Consider the following 21,144-nt stretch of genomic DNA (forward strand, 5'->3'; position numbering starts at 1 on the left):
CATAATGCAATTCGTTTCCTCCGCTATCTCGCGCCTTTCCATCTTGTTCCTCTTCAGTCGAGAGCTCAGCGCCGTAGTTGTTGTTGTTGTGGCATGTAATAATGGCGGCAGCAGGAGGCGGATTACCAGCCTCGGCTGTTGTAGCGGGCATAAACACCTCAGCCAGCGTTCGCTGCCGTTTCCCGGGTCGGCCATGGATGTCTCGAAGCCTGCTGAGGACGGAGAAACGCTCGCACGTCGGCCGGCTGTGGGCCAAAGATAGCAAAGGGCCGAGGCCCGTCGACGTTGGAGCTACGCTGAGAGATGATCCGACACTGTCGCACTTGCTCAGGCTGGCGGTGAAGCACAGGCGCCAGAGCGAGGTGGGATTCTGCACTAGTGGAAGCGATGAGGTGAGTGCCATCATAGTGAAATACAGTTCAACAGCGGATGAGGAGGAGGAGGAGGAGGAGGAGGAGGAGAGTGAAATGCATAGCAAGCGCATTGTTATGCATGTCGCTCAGGGTTTGCTAATGTCAGTTCATGCGGAGATGCACCCGCCTAAGCAAAGTTGCACGGTCCCGAGCTCTGCAGATTAAGATACGGGGCCTCTTTAAAGTGTGTAAAGAGACGCTGTCATATGGTGGACTTTTGCCGGGGTGTCGAGCTCTAATGGCGGGATTTTAACTTTAGAAACGGCTTGGGGTTGAATGAGTTGCCGTGGCTACTGGAACTGTTTGTGGGTCAGTTACAGTATTGTTGAAACCTGAAAACAAGATGATTGTTTCCTCAGATGTGCTGTAAAGGAGTTGGATCAAAGTTATCAGCTCTGAAACATTATGTCAGTTAAGTGTGTGTCCGGACAGCTCAATTTATGAGTTATTAATACTTATAAACAATTGTGTTTGCACAAGGTGTTTATTTGTTGATGATATGTGGTGTGCGTTTAGAATATATGCTAAGTGAATCTGTGCATTATTCCATGTTTCCATAGAAATAATGTTGAATGCCCTTTCTATCAGTGAAACTTTCTAGGGATTTTAATGTCAGTCAAAGGGATCTCTTCTTTATTCTGCAAAGTAGAATTTGCACTATTGTTATCTTTATTTTTTCTTTGCACAGTTTCTCATTGTATCACATTGGCTTTTGGACTATGGTTAATACAATCGTTTTATTCTAATCTGAATCATGTTCTGTGTTTTGCACCTTTATGTAGCTTTGTTTGTTTGTGAGGACTGTCCTCACTAGGTTTTACTGTATTAGTGAGAACAGTTTCATACATGTAAATCGATTTCTCGATTTAATTTGATTAATCCAAATCGAAAAATAAGGCAGAAGTGACGCAGTCCATGGACGAGGGTGCGAACACATAAAGACAAGAGGTGTCAGCTGTGTTACAGCGCTTCACTTAAGATTTGAAAAACAATGCAGGACCTAAAAAACATCACTTCAGCAATGTAACAGCACTTGAAAAGGTTTTCACAAACCTTTGGATTTGGTATCCACCGTGGCATCCACGCTCAACTCACCACGTGTCCCACCGAGAACGAATCACATTATAGCGACCACAAGGAGGTTACCCCATGTGAATCTACCCTCCCTAGCAACAGTGCCAATTTGGTTGCTTAGGAGACCTGGCTGGTGTCACTCAGCACGCCCTGGGATTCGAACTAGCGAACTCCAGTGGTGGTGGCCAGCGTCTTTACCACTGAGTTACCATAACAACTCTAGAAAATGGGCTCATTAATATTCACACGCATGTAATTCTTACACATTTTCCAAAACAAACCGGCATATTCATCTCTATTACATCATGTCTGGAAGTTTAAATTCGTGAATGCTTAAAATTGCCAACAACTCACCCTGCAAAGGCCATTCTTTCATGCTTCAAGGGCTGAGAAAGCACTCATTCATTAGAGGAGTTGTGTATGGGTGATCGCCTGCATGCTGCAAAAAAGATCGGCCCTAAATCTAGGCACAATCGGCCGATCACGGATTTATGACGAATATTGAATGGCCGTTTTTGAATGGCGGCCGATCGATCGGGAAATCTCTATACAAAATAATATTTTTTTTATAAAAACATACTTTATTTTAAAATATTTAGATTAAACAGAGGACATTTTAATGCATACAAGCATCTCCAAAACAGACTTGGTGACAAATTGTTTAATCCCGTACTTCCAATTCTTCATGGGTTGTAGCTTGTGCTCAACTGATTAGCCTTTCTTTCATATATATATAGGCATCGTTGTATATGTTTTCCAAAATATGCAGATATTAGAACTTTTTTTTCCAGAACATATAATGCAGAAAACAATGCTTGGGTGATTTAGAATTGGTGTCATAGCGTTTGTCCCACAGAGAGTGTAAACATCATTGAAAGGTAAACATCTTTTTGCAGTTCAGCAGACAACTGGATTGTGGTGGTGGATTGTTTCTGTTGAGTGTTGATTTCACGCTACATTGTTACCTAGTTGGTGAGATGCAATGCTTGGAGAAAATTAACTATATCGGCAGGGATATCAGTCGGGCTCTAGTTGTAGCATTGGGAATCAGACTCTAGATGCACTCTTTTGCAGAAATAACTTAGTTCAACAGCAGATTTCTTAATATCGCCCTAAAGTGCAAATGTCCTCTCATGTAAGGATGATGTTGGAGAGCTGACTGATTGCAACTACCTCTGAGTTTCAGTCCATTTAATCAGCTATACACTCACCTAAAGGATTATTAGGAACACCTGTTCAATTTCTCATTAATGCAATTATCTAATCAACCAATCACATGGCAGTTGCTTCAATGCATTTAGGGGTGTGGTCCTGGTCAAGACAATCTCCTGAACTCCAAACTGAATGTCAGAATGGGAAAGAAAGGTGATTTAAGCAATTTTGAGCGTGGCATGGTTGTTGGTGCCAGACGGGCCGGTCTGAGTATTTCACAATCTGCTCAGTTACTGGGATTTTCACACACAACCATTTCTAGGGTTTACAAAGAATGGTGTGAAAAGGGAAAAACATCCAGTATGCGGCAGTCCTGTGGGTGAAAATGCCTTGTTGATGCTAGAGGTCAGAGGAGAATGGGCCGACTGATTCAAGCTGATAGAAGAGCAACTTTGCCTGAAATAACCACTCGTTACAACCGAGGTATGCAGCAAAGCATTTGTGAAGCCACAACACGCACAACCTTGAGGCGGATGGGCTACAACAGCAGAAGACCCCACCGGTACCACTCATCTCCACTACAAATAGGAAAAAGAGGCTACAATTTGCAAGAGCTCACCAAAATTGGACAGTTGAAGACTGGAAAAATGTTGCCTGGTCTGATGAGTCTCGATTTCTGTTGAGACATTCAGATGGTAGAGTCAGAATTTGGCGTAAACAGAATGAGAACATGGATCCATCATGCCTTGTTACCACTGTGCAGGCTGGTGGTGGTGGTGTAATGGTGTGGGGGATGTTTTCTTGGCACACTTTAGGCCCCTTAGTGCCAATTGGGCATCGTTTAAATGCCACGGCCTACCTGAGCATTGTTTCTGACCATGTCCATCCCTTTATGGCCACCATGTACCGATCCTCTGATGGCTACTTCCAGCAGGATAATGCACCATGTCACAAAGCTCGAATCATTTCAAATTGGTTTCTTGAACATGACAATGAGTTCACTGTACTAAAATGGCCCCCACAGTCACCAGATCTCAACCCAATAGAGCATCTTTGGGATGTGGTGGAACGGGAGCTTCGTGCCCTGGATGTGCATCCCACAAATCTCCATCAACTGCAAGATGCTGTCCTATCAATATGGGCCAACATTTCTAAAGAATGCTTTCAGCACCTTGTTGAATCAATGCCACGTAGAATTAAGGCAGTTCTGAAGGCGAAAGAGGGTCAAACACAGTATTAGTATGGTGTTCCTAATAATCCTTTAGGTGAGTGTATATAGCACCAGTCTACAAGTGTGATATCTCAGCTCAATATAAGGATTGTTGGTTCAGCTGTGAATGAGACCACAACAGAGCTTAATTATTTAACTAAAGGCTACTTCATAGTAGGGGTCGATATTTATGTCACGGTTCGATATTTTTGCGATTCAAAACTACGATATATTGCGATATTTCACCCAATGTTTCTCATTCGTCTTCATTGGACTACAGAGAACTCTTACCGAATCACTAAATGTACTGTTAAATTAATATAAAAGTGCCAGTTTGCAAAACAAGGCCAGTTTATTTCCTAATATCTGTGTACATTTATAAACGTATACAAAACCATAATGGGTCCTTATTTCTGCAGTTAGTTCAATGGTGCTAGTCTTTATAAAAATGTATTCTAGTATTTATGAATACAATAGTAGCCTAAACACTTAAAAAAACATTATTTATTACAACTCAGTTCCAATACACAAAAGTAAAATAGATTTAACCTAAAAGGTTAGCAATATGATACTAACATTTTTGTCAAAATAAATTGTTAATGTTGCTACTGTAAAATTGTAATTATTTTAGTAAATGTGGGTGATTATGTGAAAAGCATGATAAGGGACCTTCTCCTGTTGTTGATTTCATAGATCAATTTGGCAAAGAGAAAAAGAATTCCCATCACCATAATGTTTGCAAAAAATTGCAAGCCAAATATCGATCCAATATCACTAGGACAATTATCACGATATATTGATATTTTTCCACAACTCTTATAAAGCTCCTAGATCCCATCTGATTTTCCACAACTCATGCTGTTTGGAGTTCTTTGTCTATTGAATGTTCTTGGAAAGTTATTTTTTCATTGTTTTGTCCATGGAAAAATCTAAAAACAATTTAAACTGCAGCGCAACCCATTGAAGAGACTGTACGCCTATCCCTCATAACCTCGTTGTCATTCTCATCAAAAATCAAAGATGGCGCTGCTGTGAATAAGGTCAATGATACCATGATAAAACTTTAATTAAGCAAGCTGTGGTTTTGTAGTGCCACCATCTCTCACTCACTCAACAAGAAATGGAAGAACACAAAGCATTGGTTTGTAACTCCTGTTGGGTTAGCCAGTGCAGAAAAATGCATTTTTATGATATGAATTAATCTCGCATCATAAAATAAACCATTATAGTGAGAAAAAAATAGATGCATAAAATTTATGAATATTTTAATGTTTTATCCATCTTTCTTTCTATTTATCTTTTTTAGGAGACAGACTTCACAGGCTTTAAGTTTGACAGCCAGTCCTTGCGTTCTGGACAAGATTCATTAAGTAAGTATTGCATTTATTTCCCTGTCTTACCATTTTTTTGAAGTAAACTATTTAAGGAATGTGTGCTTGTATGTTCTATATGGCCCCCCTCATCCCATTTTGTCCTGGGTGTATAATAAAATCGCTCATAAGTAGATTGTCTCTTTGCACAAAATGACACCATTTATTAATAGTTGTAAGGGTTCCATCAGCATTATGTACACTATGATAATATTTTAAAATGTACATTTAAATCAAGACATATGCTAGATAATTTTTTCAAATATATTGCATCCAAATCACTGTATCATTTTTACAATAATAGAGCATCAAAATGCATAAGCTGCATATGCCATCAGTTGACAAATATATTGAACAACAATGTTTAAATAATTACAACAGCTACATTTAAATTAAAGTACAATGTGAAATGTGAATATATAAACATATAAAATGTGAAACTACTCACATCGTGAAACTAGTCACATCGAAACTAGTCAAACCAACAATTTGGTGCGACAGGCCTAATGAGATGGGTGATGCTGCTTTCCAGCTGTTAAAGCTTTGATGTCTGGCTGAATAGACGTTAATTTCAGGCGGAGATCGGATTCAACATTCAGTGCGTTCCTGTGCTTTGACTTTAAAGCCACGATCACCAAATATCCTGCTTCACATAAACAACGTTTCCATCCAATAATTTTTGGGGGAAAAAAGTTATAGCGTATCAAAATAAAGTTGATGTAAAAGCAAATTAAAGTATATAAAATATAAACAATTTCATAAGTGGTCAACATCATATTTTTCTGTTTAACTCTAGCACATAAACTCTATGTCAATACTTCAGTTGTCACAGTCGACATAATGCAGTTGTGATGGCTATGCTTTAGATGAATGTTCAAAATAGCCTATTGAATATCAGGAATGTATCAAATGTAAACCTTGATATTACACTGCATCAATTTCTCTTTAATATCGGTGCACACAGCATATACACATCGATGGATGGTCCTTATAATAAGACTGAAAATTTCCCCCACTACTTGGTGCAGTTTACCAGCTTGAACAGGGCCATGATGATTCGCTTTCCGGTTGGAACAGGTGGCATCCTGCGATAGATATAACATCGGGACCAATATTACAGTCCTTTCAGAAGGGCAACTGTTCCCTTTTGATTGCAATTCCTCGTCTTCTGATTGCATTTATTTGTGAAATTAAAATGAGATTAAGCTGGCTAATTTCAATGAATTGTCTCAATACTCTCCCCATTTTACCAATACCTCAGGAGGAAAAAATAGGCACATCTGGGAGGCGAAAGTTACTCAATTAGTGATACACACATTTCTGTATGGAAACGGCTTAAGGGGAGATTTATTTTGTGATAAACCCAAACTTTTTGAGACACGACATCACGCACAACATTTTTATCGACAAAAGGCCATTTGAATGGAAACGGGCAGAAGACGGCAAAGTTTTTTACGCATTTTCACTTTGTCGATAACAAAATAGCATGAAAAGTTGATGGAAACTAGGCTATAGATACGTTGTGGCAAATGGTATCAGAAACATCATTGCCTTGTTAGAGAGCTCAGGGTATTTGGAAGACACATACAACCAGAACTGAGTCAAAAGTCTTCCTGAAAGAATCTGTTTTAAAGAGCTGTCACTGGAGAGTTCAACAAGGCTATCCTGCTCCTTGGAGGTGAGATCCGCAATTACATCCTTAGTATGGTTGGCAAAGAGGCCGGGAAGTAGTCCTGCATCTGTGACTTTAAAGCATGTGGGTGCTCTGTTATAACAGCAGCTGCAGTGACTGGAAGTGGCCAATCAAACTCTTTAGTCAAAAACTCGGACACATTTTCGAAGCACTCATAGTTGGCTCATGCTACTCTTTTCAACCACAGATCAAGTTTCTTCATGGTTGCCTCTATTTTTTTATGTACGTGAAACATTGTTACTGCTTTCCCGTGTAGGGCTAGATTGAGTCTGTTCAAGTGGCTGAAAATGTCTGACAAGTAGGCCAATTATATGGCCAGTCAAAATCACATAGGCAGACTGCAAGTTCGAATTTGGAGTCAATGAAAAATTTTCTGACTTCATCACGTAACTGGAAGAGCTGTGTGAGCACTCTGCCGCATGAGAGCCACCGGACTTTGGTATGCGGTAAGAGCTGCTGGTGTCCACTTCCCATCTCTTCACACAAAAGGAAAACAAACATGCTTGCAATGTATGACACTTGATATAATCTCTTGATATGACTCTGTGAATGCAGCAATGTACGTGAGTGAGCAGTGGGGCAACATCTCAGACCCATTTCACAACTCCACTGTGTTTCCCAAGGATAGCATGAGCACCAACAGTGCTATGTCCAATGAACTTTGTCCAGCTGATGTCATTGGTAACCATGAACGTGTTCAAAATGTCAAAAATAGCTTCCGCAGTTGCATTTGAATGTTGAGGTCTGCAAAAAAGAAAGTCTTCAATTTCTCCATCACACTCATACCTTTTGAATGTGAGCAAATTTGCCATACTTGTGATGTCTTTTGACTCGTCGATTTGGATTGCGTAAAAACTAGCCTGTACTCTGCTAATTAGCTGCTGGAACACATTCTCAGACATATTGTTGATTCAGAGCTTCACTGTGTTGTTTGATAAAGGAATTAAATTTAGTTGCTTAACTGCATTCTTTCCCAGCATAATGCTTACCATCTGCTTAGTGGCTGGCAAAATTAAGTCTTCACCTATGGTGAGGCTTTCCAGATGTACCTTTGAGTCTTGATACCTCATACGATACTGTCACTGCCTTTTCATTTTCGCCACCATTCACACAGGTTGACTCAATTACAGATTTACGATTCTGGTATTCTTTTAATTTGTTTTCAAAGAATTATCGAGGCTTGCTGGCAAACGATGCATGTTTTGTTTCGAGGTGACGACGTAACTTGCATGGTTTCAGTGCCTCGTTAGAAAGTGTCTCTGAGCAAAGCACACACGGAGAGGTGTGGGATTATCGGTGGGTCCAACACATGTAAATCCCAAGGAAAAGTACTCCTCGCTGTACTTACAAGTTTTTATGTTTACTCGTAATGCTTTCAGGTCCAATTGTTGAGGATGATGCACTGTCGGACTCGGCACCTCTTTTACTAAGCAGCCATCGATGGATTTTGAAGGCGCGAATTTGCTGACTAAAATCGCTGCTAATTAGCTGTCTTGTATTCAATTTCATAATCTTGTGCACTATATTATCATGGTGGATACATTTAGAAACAAATCATTTATCTCACATTGCTATCTTTCAAAACTGATATTATGAAAAAAAAAAAATCTTTACAAAATATTTTAACTGATATATTTCTTTGCCTATGCCACTTTGGGAAGCATTGTTCAATAATCTTTAGGGTTTTGATGTTGGCAAAAGTACCACTTACCTATAATTTTTGTTTGAAGGGACAGCCTGTATCCTTTAGATGTTTGCTAATTACATTTGAAATATACATACTACAGTTTTAAAGTTTGGAATCAATAAGACATATTGGTTTTTGAAAGACATTGATGCTTCTGTTTGCCAAGGCACCCTTTTCAGCAACTATTACTCTAGTCTATGAAGAAAAACTCATCCTCACCCATTGTAATGTTCTCATTTGATACTCGTTTTCTTGCTTTAAATTTTGACTCCTGAGGGTCTAGCATCTATTGAAGGTTTTATGCTTACCCTATTTATGAAAATTAATAATGAAGTCCTCCAAGGGCATTTTCACTACAGTCAGCTATTGATTTAAAATTCATGAAGGTGCCAATATCTGTACTAACTTGGTCAGTGTTGGTGTGAAAATAAAGTTTGCAGAGTGATTTAAGAGATATAAAAGTAAAAGCAGTATGTTGCCTTGAACAACGGTCAAATACACAGTTCTTATACAAAATAATTTGAATGCTCATTGCCAAGATTGACCAATATATGCAACATTATGTTGATGCTTTTCCATCTCTTGCTTTTTTCTTGGCATTCCCCTCAAACTGGCAGGAAAATCATCTCTTCCTGCCAAACCTGATATGAAAGGCAGAACGTTTTCCAAAATGGACCAAAAATGTGCAAGGCCTAAAATGGTTATTAAAATGGCAGCCAAAATGATGCCCAAGAAAGACGCAGAGCAAGTAAAAAGGCCTTCTGTTGGTAGAGATGGACAATTGAAGCAGGGTAGCTCAAGTAAGACAAATGGCAGGTTACTCCGGGGCCAGAAGGAGACTGATAATGAAAATGGAGTGGACAAGGTGTTTGAGCAGTTAGAAGATGAGGAGAAAACTGCAAGATCGAAAAGGCATGCTTCCATTGCAACAGAAAGCCGGGCGAAGCACAGGAAAATAGTGTGGGCTTTAACACTGATTAAAAGTAAAGAGCAAGCCTACAAACTTAGAGGGACCCAACACCAAAGAAAATCAACAAAAAATACCAAGGCACTCGATGGCAACCAGTACCACAGGAAGAGGACCACAGATACTACTTGTAGTAAACAGGCAGGTGCTATATCCCCAAAACCAGTTGGCAAACAGAGGAGGGTCCGCAGGGGTCTCTCTTCAGAAGTAGGGACAGAAGCAGGCCAGGAGTCTGTTTTATCTCCTGACGGAGAGGCAGGAACATCACTTAGCGGCATTTTGTTACGTTCTTCAAGAAAGGAGCCTTTTGTAAAGCTAAGAAATTGTTTTTATGGCCACCGAAGGATACAGAAACAAGAAAAACGGCAGTCACATGACAGTCAACAAGATTCTAGTGTGCCTAGAAAGAGGCAGCGACGTGCCTACACAAATGTAGACTCTGCAGAGCACCATGCACAGGAAAAACCACTCGGAGTTGTAGGAGAAATGGAGAGGTATGGCTCTGGAGGCCAGGCAAAAAAACCTAATCACTCTGCCAGACTGATTGTTAGTGCTCGTTCTTCCCGAGTCATTAAGGTACCGAAGAGGTTCATGGATGACGAACGCATGTCTGCACTCCCAGAGAGAGGTTCCCCAAAAAAGGCAGCTTCAACTGAGATTCCTACGGATCCCAGCAGAATGAATGTTGATCTTGTCCAAACCCAAGAAGCTGGAAACAGGCCTAAGGCCTCACAAGAGCCACAAACGCTAAATAATGCAGAGAAAAGTGTTTTGGAAACAGTGAAATCTCAGGGAGGCAAACCTATTTTGAGTTCTTCTGGTCTCACTGGTGGTCAACGCGGGAGGGGTGGGAGACTCGGCCATGCCACTGACCACTATAAGATATACCGTAAGTTGAAGAGGCTCACTGCAAGCCTGGCCAAAAGAAGAATGCAGCAGGTTGACAGTTCTTGTCCCGGATTAGTGGATGAATGTCCTGGGGCTTCTCAAAATATGGAAGGGACTGTTGATTTGCTGAAGAGAAGAAAGTCTGATCTCAAAATGCAAGACCTGGATTCTGGATTCTCACCTGACGTGGTGCCAAAACTAACCATACATCTTGGTGATCGTTCTAATTTGGTGGAGGGCTATTACCCAGCTAAAGAAAATGGTAGGATTAATCCTAATATTTTATCGCTATAGTGTTTTTTTCCACCTTAAGTGTCTTTGTGTGTTCTTGCATTCTCCAGCTAATCCTGAGACTATTTATTTCTTCAGTAGAGACAGCCAACCTTGAGGGCACTAGTGAACAGAGGTCAGAAGATGCCCAGGTGTTGGCAGAGCAAGGTGGTGCCACTAACAGAATGAATATCACAGGTGCCAATAAGAGGATGTTCCACCTGCTGAAGAGAGCCAAAGTCCAACTGATTAAAATCGACCAGCAGAAACAGCTTAAGTCAGCTCAGGTAAAAAATACGACTGCAGATATTGCTGTCTCACTCACTACATATCTGGCAATCTGCCTCTGCATTCTTTCATCTTTTTTCACTGTCGAAAATCAGTTGCGTAATCGTTGATTATTTACAGTTAATTATTCAATTGATCATGAAAAGTAAATAAACAAAAAAAATGGGGAAGATATAAATTAAGGATGTCAAATTTCAGACATTTTCATTTTTGAACAGTGAACATTACATTTATATATCGCTTTTCTGACACTACACTCAAAGCGCTTCACATACTGAACAGTGGCCTCTTCTCAACCACCACCAGGGTGCACCATCAATCTGGATGATGCGACGGCACCCATATGTGCTATTACGTTCACCACACACACACACACACACACACACCAGCTATTGGTTGGGAGGAGAGAGTAGAGTGATACAGCCAATTGAAGGATGGGGATTATTAGGAGGCCATGATTGATGTGGTGGAATTTGGCCAGGACACCGGGGTTACACCCCTACTCTTTACGAAATTTGCCCTAGGATTTTTAGTGGCCACAGAGAGTCAGGACCTCGGTTTAACTTCTCATCCAAAAGACGGTGCCTTTTTACAATATATTGTCCCCATCACCATACTGGGGCGTTAGGACCGTCACAGACCGCAGGGTGAGCATCCATTGCTGGGCTCACTAATTCCTCTTCCAGCAGTAACTTTAGTTTTCCCCAGGAGGTCTCCCATCCAGGTACTGACCAGGCTCAACCCCGCTTAGCTTCAGTGGGCAACCAGTCTAGAGCTACATGATGAAATGGCTGCTGGCCATAATTTTCATAATCGATTAATCGTTAACGTTAATACCGCAAAACACGCATGGAGGACTGAAAATAATAGGTGCATCATTTTAATTAATACACTTTAGATATGCAAGTATAGCGAAGAGGGTGTGGGCGAACCTTAATCGCATGTGAAACCAGCAAAAAAACGAACTGTCTGGCTGCCTCTTTTTATTACTGCACTTTATACTCTGTGAGAGTGAATTTGAAAAGAAACTTGCCACTAAAACGTTATCCTTGTCCATTGTGAATATTCAGTCTATCTGTGTATGCCCACAAAGGTGTCACTGCCAAACCAATCAACTTCCTATTGGTCAACGTGTTGAATTCGTCTGTCAAAGATCACCAAACTTGAACGCCACGTGAAATCCGTGGGGTGAAATTCCTTATATAACCTTAAATATTATATAAATCCATCGTTCAAAATTCACGATTGTGCTGAATTCCATTGAGATGACTATTTTGCCCACAGAATTTATCCACATAGCATGTCAAGTCATTCTGTGAAGTTTATCTCAAGATCGAAGCATCGTCTCACTTTGTATTTGGACTCGTTTTAATCGGGAGCATCTCTTAAAGTTAAGTAATCGTGTGCATTTGTTTCATGAAGTTAGAAGCTAAAATGCAGCAAATAGCCACATCTGTTTGTCCTCTATTTTACTCTCTATACTTTGGTCACATATGTCACATCATTACTATATTGTATGATCTTTTGACTGTATGTTTAACATATAAATTGTAGAGTAATGATATTTTATAGGTACTGAAAACAGTACTTCTAATTTGTCATCAATTTAAAAAGCACTTGTTAAATTTTACCGATTAATTGAGTTTCAATCATTAACAATAACGATTGTCATATTAAGGATATTTCTGAAAATTTGCAGCCTTAGTCCAAAGCTTGGTTATTTTGAGTGGATACAAAATATTATGTACCCATAAGCTGGTTTGTACCTTATGGCCAGCAGTTGTACCATATTTGTACAAACTTTGTCATTTACATGGTCTGTATGTTTATGCTCACAATAATGTGTTTTTTCTGCAGCTTCTGGCTGGGTCTGTGAGAGCAGGAGACAGATCAGTTGCCATCATGAAGAGAGGCAAGAGGAGAGGGAAGAGAATAGTCAGGTCTAACACGGAGGGGGCTCCACAGGTGTGCTACGATTAAAAATGTACTCAATTAGTTCACTGTATATCTTGAGTGTAACATTGTGCCTGTCTACCTTTATAGGGGCCTTTGATAGGTGGTCCTCGAATAAAGCATGTATGCCGAGCGGCAGCGGTGGCACTGGGACAGCCACGTGCCATGGTTCCTGATGATATTCCCAGACTGAGTGCTCTTCCCCTGCACGAGAGGGAAGGGATCAACGCTTCACCTGCCGAAGATGGTACACACCTGTTCTGTCCTCATTCTGTCCATTATTAGTGGTGCTTACTAAGGCAAGCATCACTTTTGGTATTGCTTTTATTTAGAGTTAGGAATATGAACAGACCCCTAATACTAAGTATTAAACTTGGGTGTGTAACTGTACTGTTTGTTCTATAGATGTGTGATTTGTCAAATAATTTGAAAATCTAGTTTGTAGTATCTGGGAATTTTCCCCTTTTATTTCCCTTTCCTTTTTCATCATTGTGGATGAAATGTATAATCAGAGCAGAGAAAAGTGTCTCCTATATGGTTTTGATTCAATATCAGAAACTTGCTTGATGTTTTAGTCCTCAGTTGTCATGTAGATGATTTATCCCATTTTATAGTTTTAAGGGACCGATTGGTTCGATTGCTTGGTCCAAATCAGAGATAGATTCCAATAGAAAGCTATAGTGAAAGTGACACTATTCTTATTTTTATATCTCCTCTGCTTCTTCAAGATGTTGCATCTCACTCTGAACCTGAAAGTGAAGGATCTGTTGATCAGAAGCCAACAATTAGACGTAGGTATGAAAGAACCTTTTTTGGCAGTCGGCTAAAGCGCTGCTTCCGCTGCAAGGGCTGCAATCGGCTTGAGGACTGCGGTAGGTGTGTGTTCTGTCTGGACAAGCCCAAATTTGGAGGACCCAACAAGAAACGGCAGAGCTGCATGTAAGTGAAAAAGAGTTTCCACTTATCATACATGCAGTATAATGTCAGTATATCCGAAGATTTAAGACATTAAAAGTTAGCCTTTACATTTATTTTGTTAAACATGTCATATATTCATGTTGACTTGAAAAGTATGTATAGGCATGAAATTATGGAGAGCCTCTTTGTGGATTTGTTTGTCTTATTTTTTGACAGCTTAAAGAAGTGCTCTGTGATCGAGCAAAACAAAACGAGACGATTTAACAAAGGTACATGCACTTTCCTCTTTTGTCAAGAATAAGATATTTAAATCGCATTTAAGATTCTGTATAAATGGGATATTTGATATTCCATCCCAACATTAAAGACTATCATTATATACACATGTTCATGCTATTCCAAACCTGCATGACTGTATGTCTTATGGCAGAATGTTAGCTTCAGCCACCATTCACTTTCATTGCATATTTTTTCCGTCTTTTTTATTTGACCATTTCTCTTTGGCGCAGTCCAGATGAAGCGACGCCGGTCATCAGCAGCCTCTGGCATGTACAGCAGCGAGGAAGAAAACGTGGAGGAAGGCGGAGATGAAGGGGGAGGACAGGCCCATACCAGCACATTTATCCCCACCAGGAGACAACCCAGACGACAGGTCACGCCACTGTGCTACAGAAAACTGCTTGAATTTGGCGACTCTGAGAGTGAGATGCAAAGTGTTGACCCTGAAAAGACAAAGGCCAGCATGACCCAAAAGACTCAATCCAGTGGTATGAATTATATTGATTCTTTTCAATGTCTTACATTATTTGTGGGACTAGCTCTGTGTTCATCTTAACAGTTAAAGGGATAGTTAATTCAATTGGGAAAATTCTGTCATCATTTACTCACCTTCATGTAGTTCCAAACTCATACGAACACAAAAGGAGATGTCAGCCTCAAATTACCATTCACTTTCATTATATGGAAAAAGATGCAAGGAAAGTGAAGACTTTCTGCCTTACATCTGCTTTTGTGGAACACAAAAGCAAGTCATACAGGTTTGGAATAACATGAAGGTGAGCAAATGATTACAGAATTTTAATTTTTGGGTGCATTATTCATTAATGATTTAAGTTGTTTGATACAATCCATGGAAACCAATATATTGATCCTCTTTCCTGTCTGTCAGGTATGACTACCTCAGAAACTGCTCCAGAAGAGGCTGCAAAACAGAGAAAGCAAGGACTTTACAGAGCTTTTTGGGCCCAAAGCAGAATTGATAAAGTCCGTTAACTTGAAAATTGTTTATGTCTAGGGTTTTTTCTCTCCAAACACTAAAACTCAACTGTGATTTATTTGGTCCACACATTTGTAATAAAAAAACGTTCCACACCATGTGCATGACAAACTCAACTTAAAGGGAAAGTTCACTCAAAAATGCACTTCTGGCATCCCAAATGTGAATGAATATCTTTTTTCTGCAGAACACAAATTAAGATATTTATAAGAATATTTCAGCTGTGCAGGTCCATATAATGCAAGTGAATGGGTGCCAACAATTTGAAGCTGCAAAATCCACATAAAAGGAGCATTAAAGTAATCTATATGACTCCAGTTGTTAAATCCATGTGTTCAGACACAATATGATAGATGTGGGTGAGAAACAGCTAAATATTTAAGTCATTTTTTTATCATAAATTCATCTCCCGGCCCAATAGGGGGCGATATGCATGAAGAACGTGACTCACTAAATACAGAAGTAGAAAATAAAGGAAAAAGGACTTAAATATTTATTTGTTTCTCACCCACACCTGTCATATCACTTCAGAAGATATGGATTTAACCACCAGAGTCTTATAGATAGATTTTATTCAAAATTTGGCACACATTCACTTGCATTGTGTGGATCTACGAGCTGAAATATTCTCCTAAAAATCTTAATTTGATGAGAGAAATTCATGCACGTTTGGGATGGCATGAGGTTGAGTAAATGATGAGAGAATTTTCATTTTTGGGTGAATGATTCCTTTAAGGCCTCTCTTTTTTTTTGCCAGTATGCTTTTTGTTATAGCTAGAATGGCCAATTGTTAATTTTTTCTTATCTCAGACATGCATGCAAGTAGAGCTGTGGGTAAAAATAGTTTCAGCGATGCATCGCGATTCATACTCAAACATTTCTGAATCGATTCTCAAAAGAATCAGAATCAATTCTGAGTTCAGTTTAAATCACGGCAGAGCAGTGGTGCGCGCCAAAGACAGATGTGGAAACAAAGACGCGAGTTAAGTGCATACAATAAAGTCAAATGAACTGTATCAAACACATGACCATTTGTGCCCAAATGAAACTACGATCTCGAAATTCTTTCACAAACCCACGCACATAGCAACGGGAGAGTTTATTCGTGATAAGAAGCAAACAAACAACATGAAAGATGAGCTTGAACCAGTAATTGCACTGATTTGCACACAACGGGGGAATTTCAGAAGAAAATATTGACGAGGCAGCGTTTCCAGAAATGTTGGTGATGTTTTTATTTAGTTATTTTTTCTCCCCCCGATGCTTTTCTCTACTCTTGCGCGCTCTCCATTTCATTGGCTTTTGTCATTGCCGGTCACTCTTTTGTCAGGCCAGTACGCACACCTGATGATAAAGGTTTTATCTTGTACTCGCAGAGCAAACAGATAGAACAGTGCATATGGGATGCTTAATACATTTCTGAAACAACAACTGCGCTATTTAAACCACTTTACTATCACCTGTGCAGGTTATAAGAGGAGATGTTGACAGCTACACTCTCATAGAAGCAGAAATATCTCTCATCCTGGACCAGCATCTTCTATTTGTGCTTAAAAATGAAAATGAATAGCATGGCATAAATTCAATTTAAATAATAATTAAATACTATTAAATTATTTACAATGCTTAAAAAAATATATATAATCAGTCAAAGTAATAGTATTCAGTGTGTTTTGATGGAGAACCAATATTGTTTTGTGCTTTTAATTGATTTTTATAAGAAAGAAACTGAAAAACTGAGATAATCTTTTAAACTATTGAACCATTTATTTAATCTTGTGGATGTGCCATGTTTTGTTCACAGCTCATACTGAATGTAAAAAGCCAGTTTATGTATTTTAAATTTTAAAACAGCTGTTCAATAAAAAGCTGAAAGTGAAAAAACAGAGTAAAAAATTAATTTTTAAGAAACTGAAAAAAGGAAGATATTGAAGGACAAGATGCATCAAGAATTGTTTTATAATCGAATCGTTACCCTTTTAATCATAATCGAATCGTGAGGCCAGTGAAGATTCACACCTCTACATGCAAGCATGACAAATCTTCTGTAGTGTATCTAGTGTGTTATATGTTTGTTTTGATATTTGATGTTTAATATATGTTGCAGTGAAGTGGAATGTTAGACCAATTGCATTTTACTCTGGGTAGAACGGCGGGACAGAAAATGTGTTGTCGCTTGTTGCTATACCAGGTGAAAGAAGAGTGAGCTCGGGAGCATGCTCTTATTTATTTATTCTCTCTTAAACTTTCTCAGACTTCAGGGGAACACACACCGGCCAATGTCCTGACTTCACTGGCCAATGGCTTCACCCAAAAGGGCAAGCTGTTACTGGGTACAACAAACAAGATTCGTGTGGACTTCAAGGTCAGAAAGAGCCCATATGAATTATTATGAAACATTAATGAATTTTATAAGAAATTTTTTCCTTTATCTCGAAAATCGTTTTGAAAGCTTTTTATTGTGTCAATCCCAGAAACTGTCCAGATCATATTTCCCCTGAAAAAAAAGCATTATTTATATATATTTCTATTGTATATAAATTATGGCATGTGTTGTACCATTAAAAAAACAAAAAAATCTTACTACCTATGATTCTTATTAGATTCTCATTACTGTAAAATAACTGTAATACTTAAAACAAAAAAAAGCAATTTTTTAAATTAGTTAAACTGTCCATTACGTAAAGGCTTAACAATAAATATACTACCTTCATGAATAAATATTTAACTATTTAAATTGAACAAAATTGGACTTAAGCAGGTTCTCTTGCAGTATTTCCTTATATTTTGCTCCATCCATTCTTCCTTCAATTCTAACAAGATGCCCAGTCCCTGCTGATGAGAAGCATCCTCACAGCATGATGCTGTCATCACCATACGTCGCTGAAGGGATGGTGTGTCTTGAGGCATAGGAAGTGTTAGGGGTTGCGCCACACTTAGCACTTTGAGTTTGGCCAAAAAGCTTTTTCTTGGTCTTATCTGACCACAAAACATTCTCCCACATCACAGCTGGGTCCCTCCACATGCTTTCTGGCAAACTCCAGATGTGCTTTCAGATAGTACTTTTTGAGTAACGGCTTCTTTCTTGCCACCCTCCCTTACAGGCCAGCGTTATGCAGTGCTCTTGATATGGTTGACTGGTGCACCATTACTCCAATCCCAGCCACTGAACTCTGTAGGTCCTTCAAAGTGATTGTTGGCCTCTCTGGCTTCTCTCACAAGTCTCCTTTTTGTTAGAGCACTGAGAATTTAGGGACGGCCTTTTCTTGGCAGTGCCTGGGTGGTGTGGTGCAGCTTCCACCTTCTGATTATTGATCCAACTGTGCTCACTGGGATATCCAAACATTTTGCTATTATTTTGTACCCTTTCCCGAATCTGCATTTTTATTACTTTATCTCTAACTTCTGTGGAATGCTGTTTGGTCTTCATTTTCCTTCAGATTCACAGCCTCACCAATGATCAATGATGGGTTTTTTTTATCCAGAAAATGTAATTGCAACTTTAATGATTTACAGGTGGATGCCAAAGTATTTGTGTCCTCGTTAGGGCAATTTCTTTCATCGGTGTAACCTGGCAGCCTCCATAGCACAGGGGTTGAATATATATGCAAGCAAGATATTTCTGTTTTTTTTTTTTTTTTATAAATATTTTTCCCAAACATAAAACCTATGTCACCTAACAATAATTGATTTTGAGTTCCAGTGTTTTTAAAATAAACAGAATAAAATTTCAATGCACCATTTGTAATTCAGTAATATGGGATAATTGGTCATTGGTCTGAATATCTTTGCAAGGCACTGTGTGTGTGTGTGTGTGTATATATACATACATACATACATACACCATTGAAGTCCGAAGTTTACATACACTTATGTTGAGCTCATCTACTTTGTGCATGACACGAGTAATTTTTCCAACAATTGTTTACAGACAGATTATTTCACTTTTAATTGACTATATCACAATTCTAGAGTGTCATAAGTTTATATACACCAAGTTAACTGTGCCTTTAAGCGGCTTGGAAAATTCCAGTAAATTATGTCAATCCTTAAGGCAATTAGCTTCTGATAGGAGGTGTACTGAATTAGAGGTGTACCTGTGGATGTATTTTAAGCCCTATCTTCAAACTCAGTGCTTTGCTTGACATCATGGAAAAATGAAAAGAAATCAGCCAAGACCTCAGGAAAAAAAATTGTGGACCAAAAGTCTGGTTCATCGTTGGGAGGAATTTCCAAACACCTGAAAGTACCACGTTTATCTGTACAAACAATAGTACACAAGTATAAACACCATGGGACCACGCAGCCATCATACCACTCAGGAAGGAGACATTCAACAAATAATGAACCGTTTGTCCATAATGACCATCATTATGTTTGGAGGAAAAAGGGTGTGGCTTCCAAGCCAAAGAACACTATCCCAATTGTGAAGCATGGGGGTGGCAGCATCATGTTATGGGGTGATTTGCTGCTGGAGGAAGGACAATTATGTGGATATATTGAAGCAACATCTCAAGACATCAGCCAGGAACAAAAAGCTCAGTCCCAAATGGGTCTACCAAATGGACAATGACCCCAAGCATACCTCCAACGTTGGCAAAATGGCTTAAGGACAAAAAAAGTCACAAAAACTTCAGTCCGATAGAAAATTTGTGGGTAGAACTTAAAAAGTGTGCTCGAATAAGGAGGCCTACAAACCTTACTAAGTTACACTAGTCCTGTTTGGAGAAATGGGCCAAAATACCAGCAAAACGTTTGACGCAGGTTAAACATTTTAAAGGCAGTGTTACCAAATATTAACAAATTGTATTTAAACTTCTGACCTACTGGGAATGTGATGAAAGCTGAATATAAAAGCTGAAATAAAATCATTCTCTCTACTATTATTCTGACATTTCACATTCTTAAAATAAAGTATTGATCCTAACTGACCTAAGACAGGGAATGTTTTCTAAGATTAATTGAAGATTAAGGAATTGTGAGTTTTTAAATGTATTTGGCTAAGGTGTATATAAACTTCTGACTTCACTGTTTTTATTTATTTCACATTACAGAACAAAATTGTTTTGGGGAAATGTGTGCAATGAAAAAAATGGCACAATAAATAAATTTACTCTTAACAAAACAATTATCTTTTTGTTAAATATTCAGTAATTGTATTTATTTTTTGGGTGGTGAAGTATGAGCAAAACAGGTTTCATGAGATACATCCTTGTAGTTTCAACCCTTGTTTCATGAATATAAATATAAAAAATAAATTGTTCAAATGTCAGGAGAGAGGCCGCTGAAGTCACTGGCCTAAGCCTATGTTTATATTTCACAAAAGTGACTGTCCCTTTTGTTTTTCTAAATAAATAAATTCTAACAAATTTTTTTGACCTTATTCAGGAGGACTGTCACATCCAGAATGTGTGGTTGATGGGTGGATTAAGTATTCTCACTTCAGTTCCAATCATGCCCCAGTCTGTGTGTCTGCTCTGTGCCAGCAAAGGCCAGCATGATGTAAGATCAGTTAACTACCTCTCAATACATCACTCAATACCACTAAATCATCACGCATGTTACTGATTGTATCAGAGCCCAATTCTAAAGCACACATCAATAGTCATGTAATCATGTCATGAAGTTAATCTCAGTTTCCATTATTGAATGAAAACAACAAATAAAAGTTGATCCTTGCCTTATTTTAAGTGAGAGTTTGTTCTTTTGTTAAGATGATCTACTGCCAGATGTGCTGTGAACCTTTCCACCAGTTCTGTCTGCACCCAGATGACCGCCCGAAAGAGGAGAGCAAGGAGAACTGGTGCTGCAGACGCTGCAAGTTCTGCCATGTTTGTGGACGCAAGAGCAAGCAAGCAAAAGTACCACACAATCAAATTTATCTACTGCCAAATGGTTCTGCTTACAGTCCCAACAATGCAAAATGCAATTGTACAGTATATTGGAACTGATAATGACTTGAAATGTTTTAGCTGATCATGCAAG

The 21,144-nt window shown here is 39.0% G+C and overlaps 1 protein-coding gene across 1 annotated transcript in view; it reads left to right on the forward strand.

Moving 5' to 3' along the window:
- The window catches only part of LOC127650369 (histone-lysine N-methyltransferase 2A-like), a 43,867-nt gene continuing 22,723 nt past the window's right edge, over positions 1-21,144 (forward strand). The window contains exons 1-13 of the mRNA XM_052135736.1: positions 1-392; positions 5,156-5,219; positions 9,217-10,716; positions 10,824-11,011; positions 12,870-12,977; positions 13,056-13,212; positions 13,694-13,904; positions 14,100-14,152; positions 14,393-14,650; positions 15,052-15,146; positions 17,414-17,524; positions 20,548-20,661; positions 20,874-21,020. Of these exons, the coding sequence (XP_051991696.1) occupies positions 102-392; positions 5,156-5,219; positions 9,217-10,716; positions 10,824-11,011; positions 12,870-12,977; positions 13,056-13,212; positions 13,694-13,904; positions 14,100-14,152; positions 14,393-14,650; positions 15,052-15,146; positions 17,414-17,524; positions 20,548-20,661; positions 20,874-21,020 (3,297 nt within the window). The 5' untranslated portion in view covers positions 1-101. The remainder of the gene's footprint in view (positions 393-5,155; positions 5,220-9,216; positions 10,717-10,823; positions 11,012-12,869; positions 12,978-13,055; positions 13,213-13,693; positions 13,905-14,099; positions 14,153-14,392; positions 14,651-15,051; positions 15,147-17,413; positions 17,525-20,547; positions 20,662-20,873; positions 21,021-21,144) is intronic.

This window comes from Xyrauchen texanus, chromosome 10, assembly GCF_025860055.1.
Source record: "Xyrauchen texanus isolate HMW12.3.18 chromosome 10, RBS_HiC_50CHRs, whole genome shotgun sequence".
NCBI classification, from domain to species: domain Eukaryota; kingdom Metazoa; phylum Chordata; class Actinopteri; order Cypriniformes; family Catostomidae; genus Xyrauchen; species Xyrauchen texanus.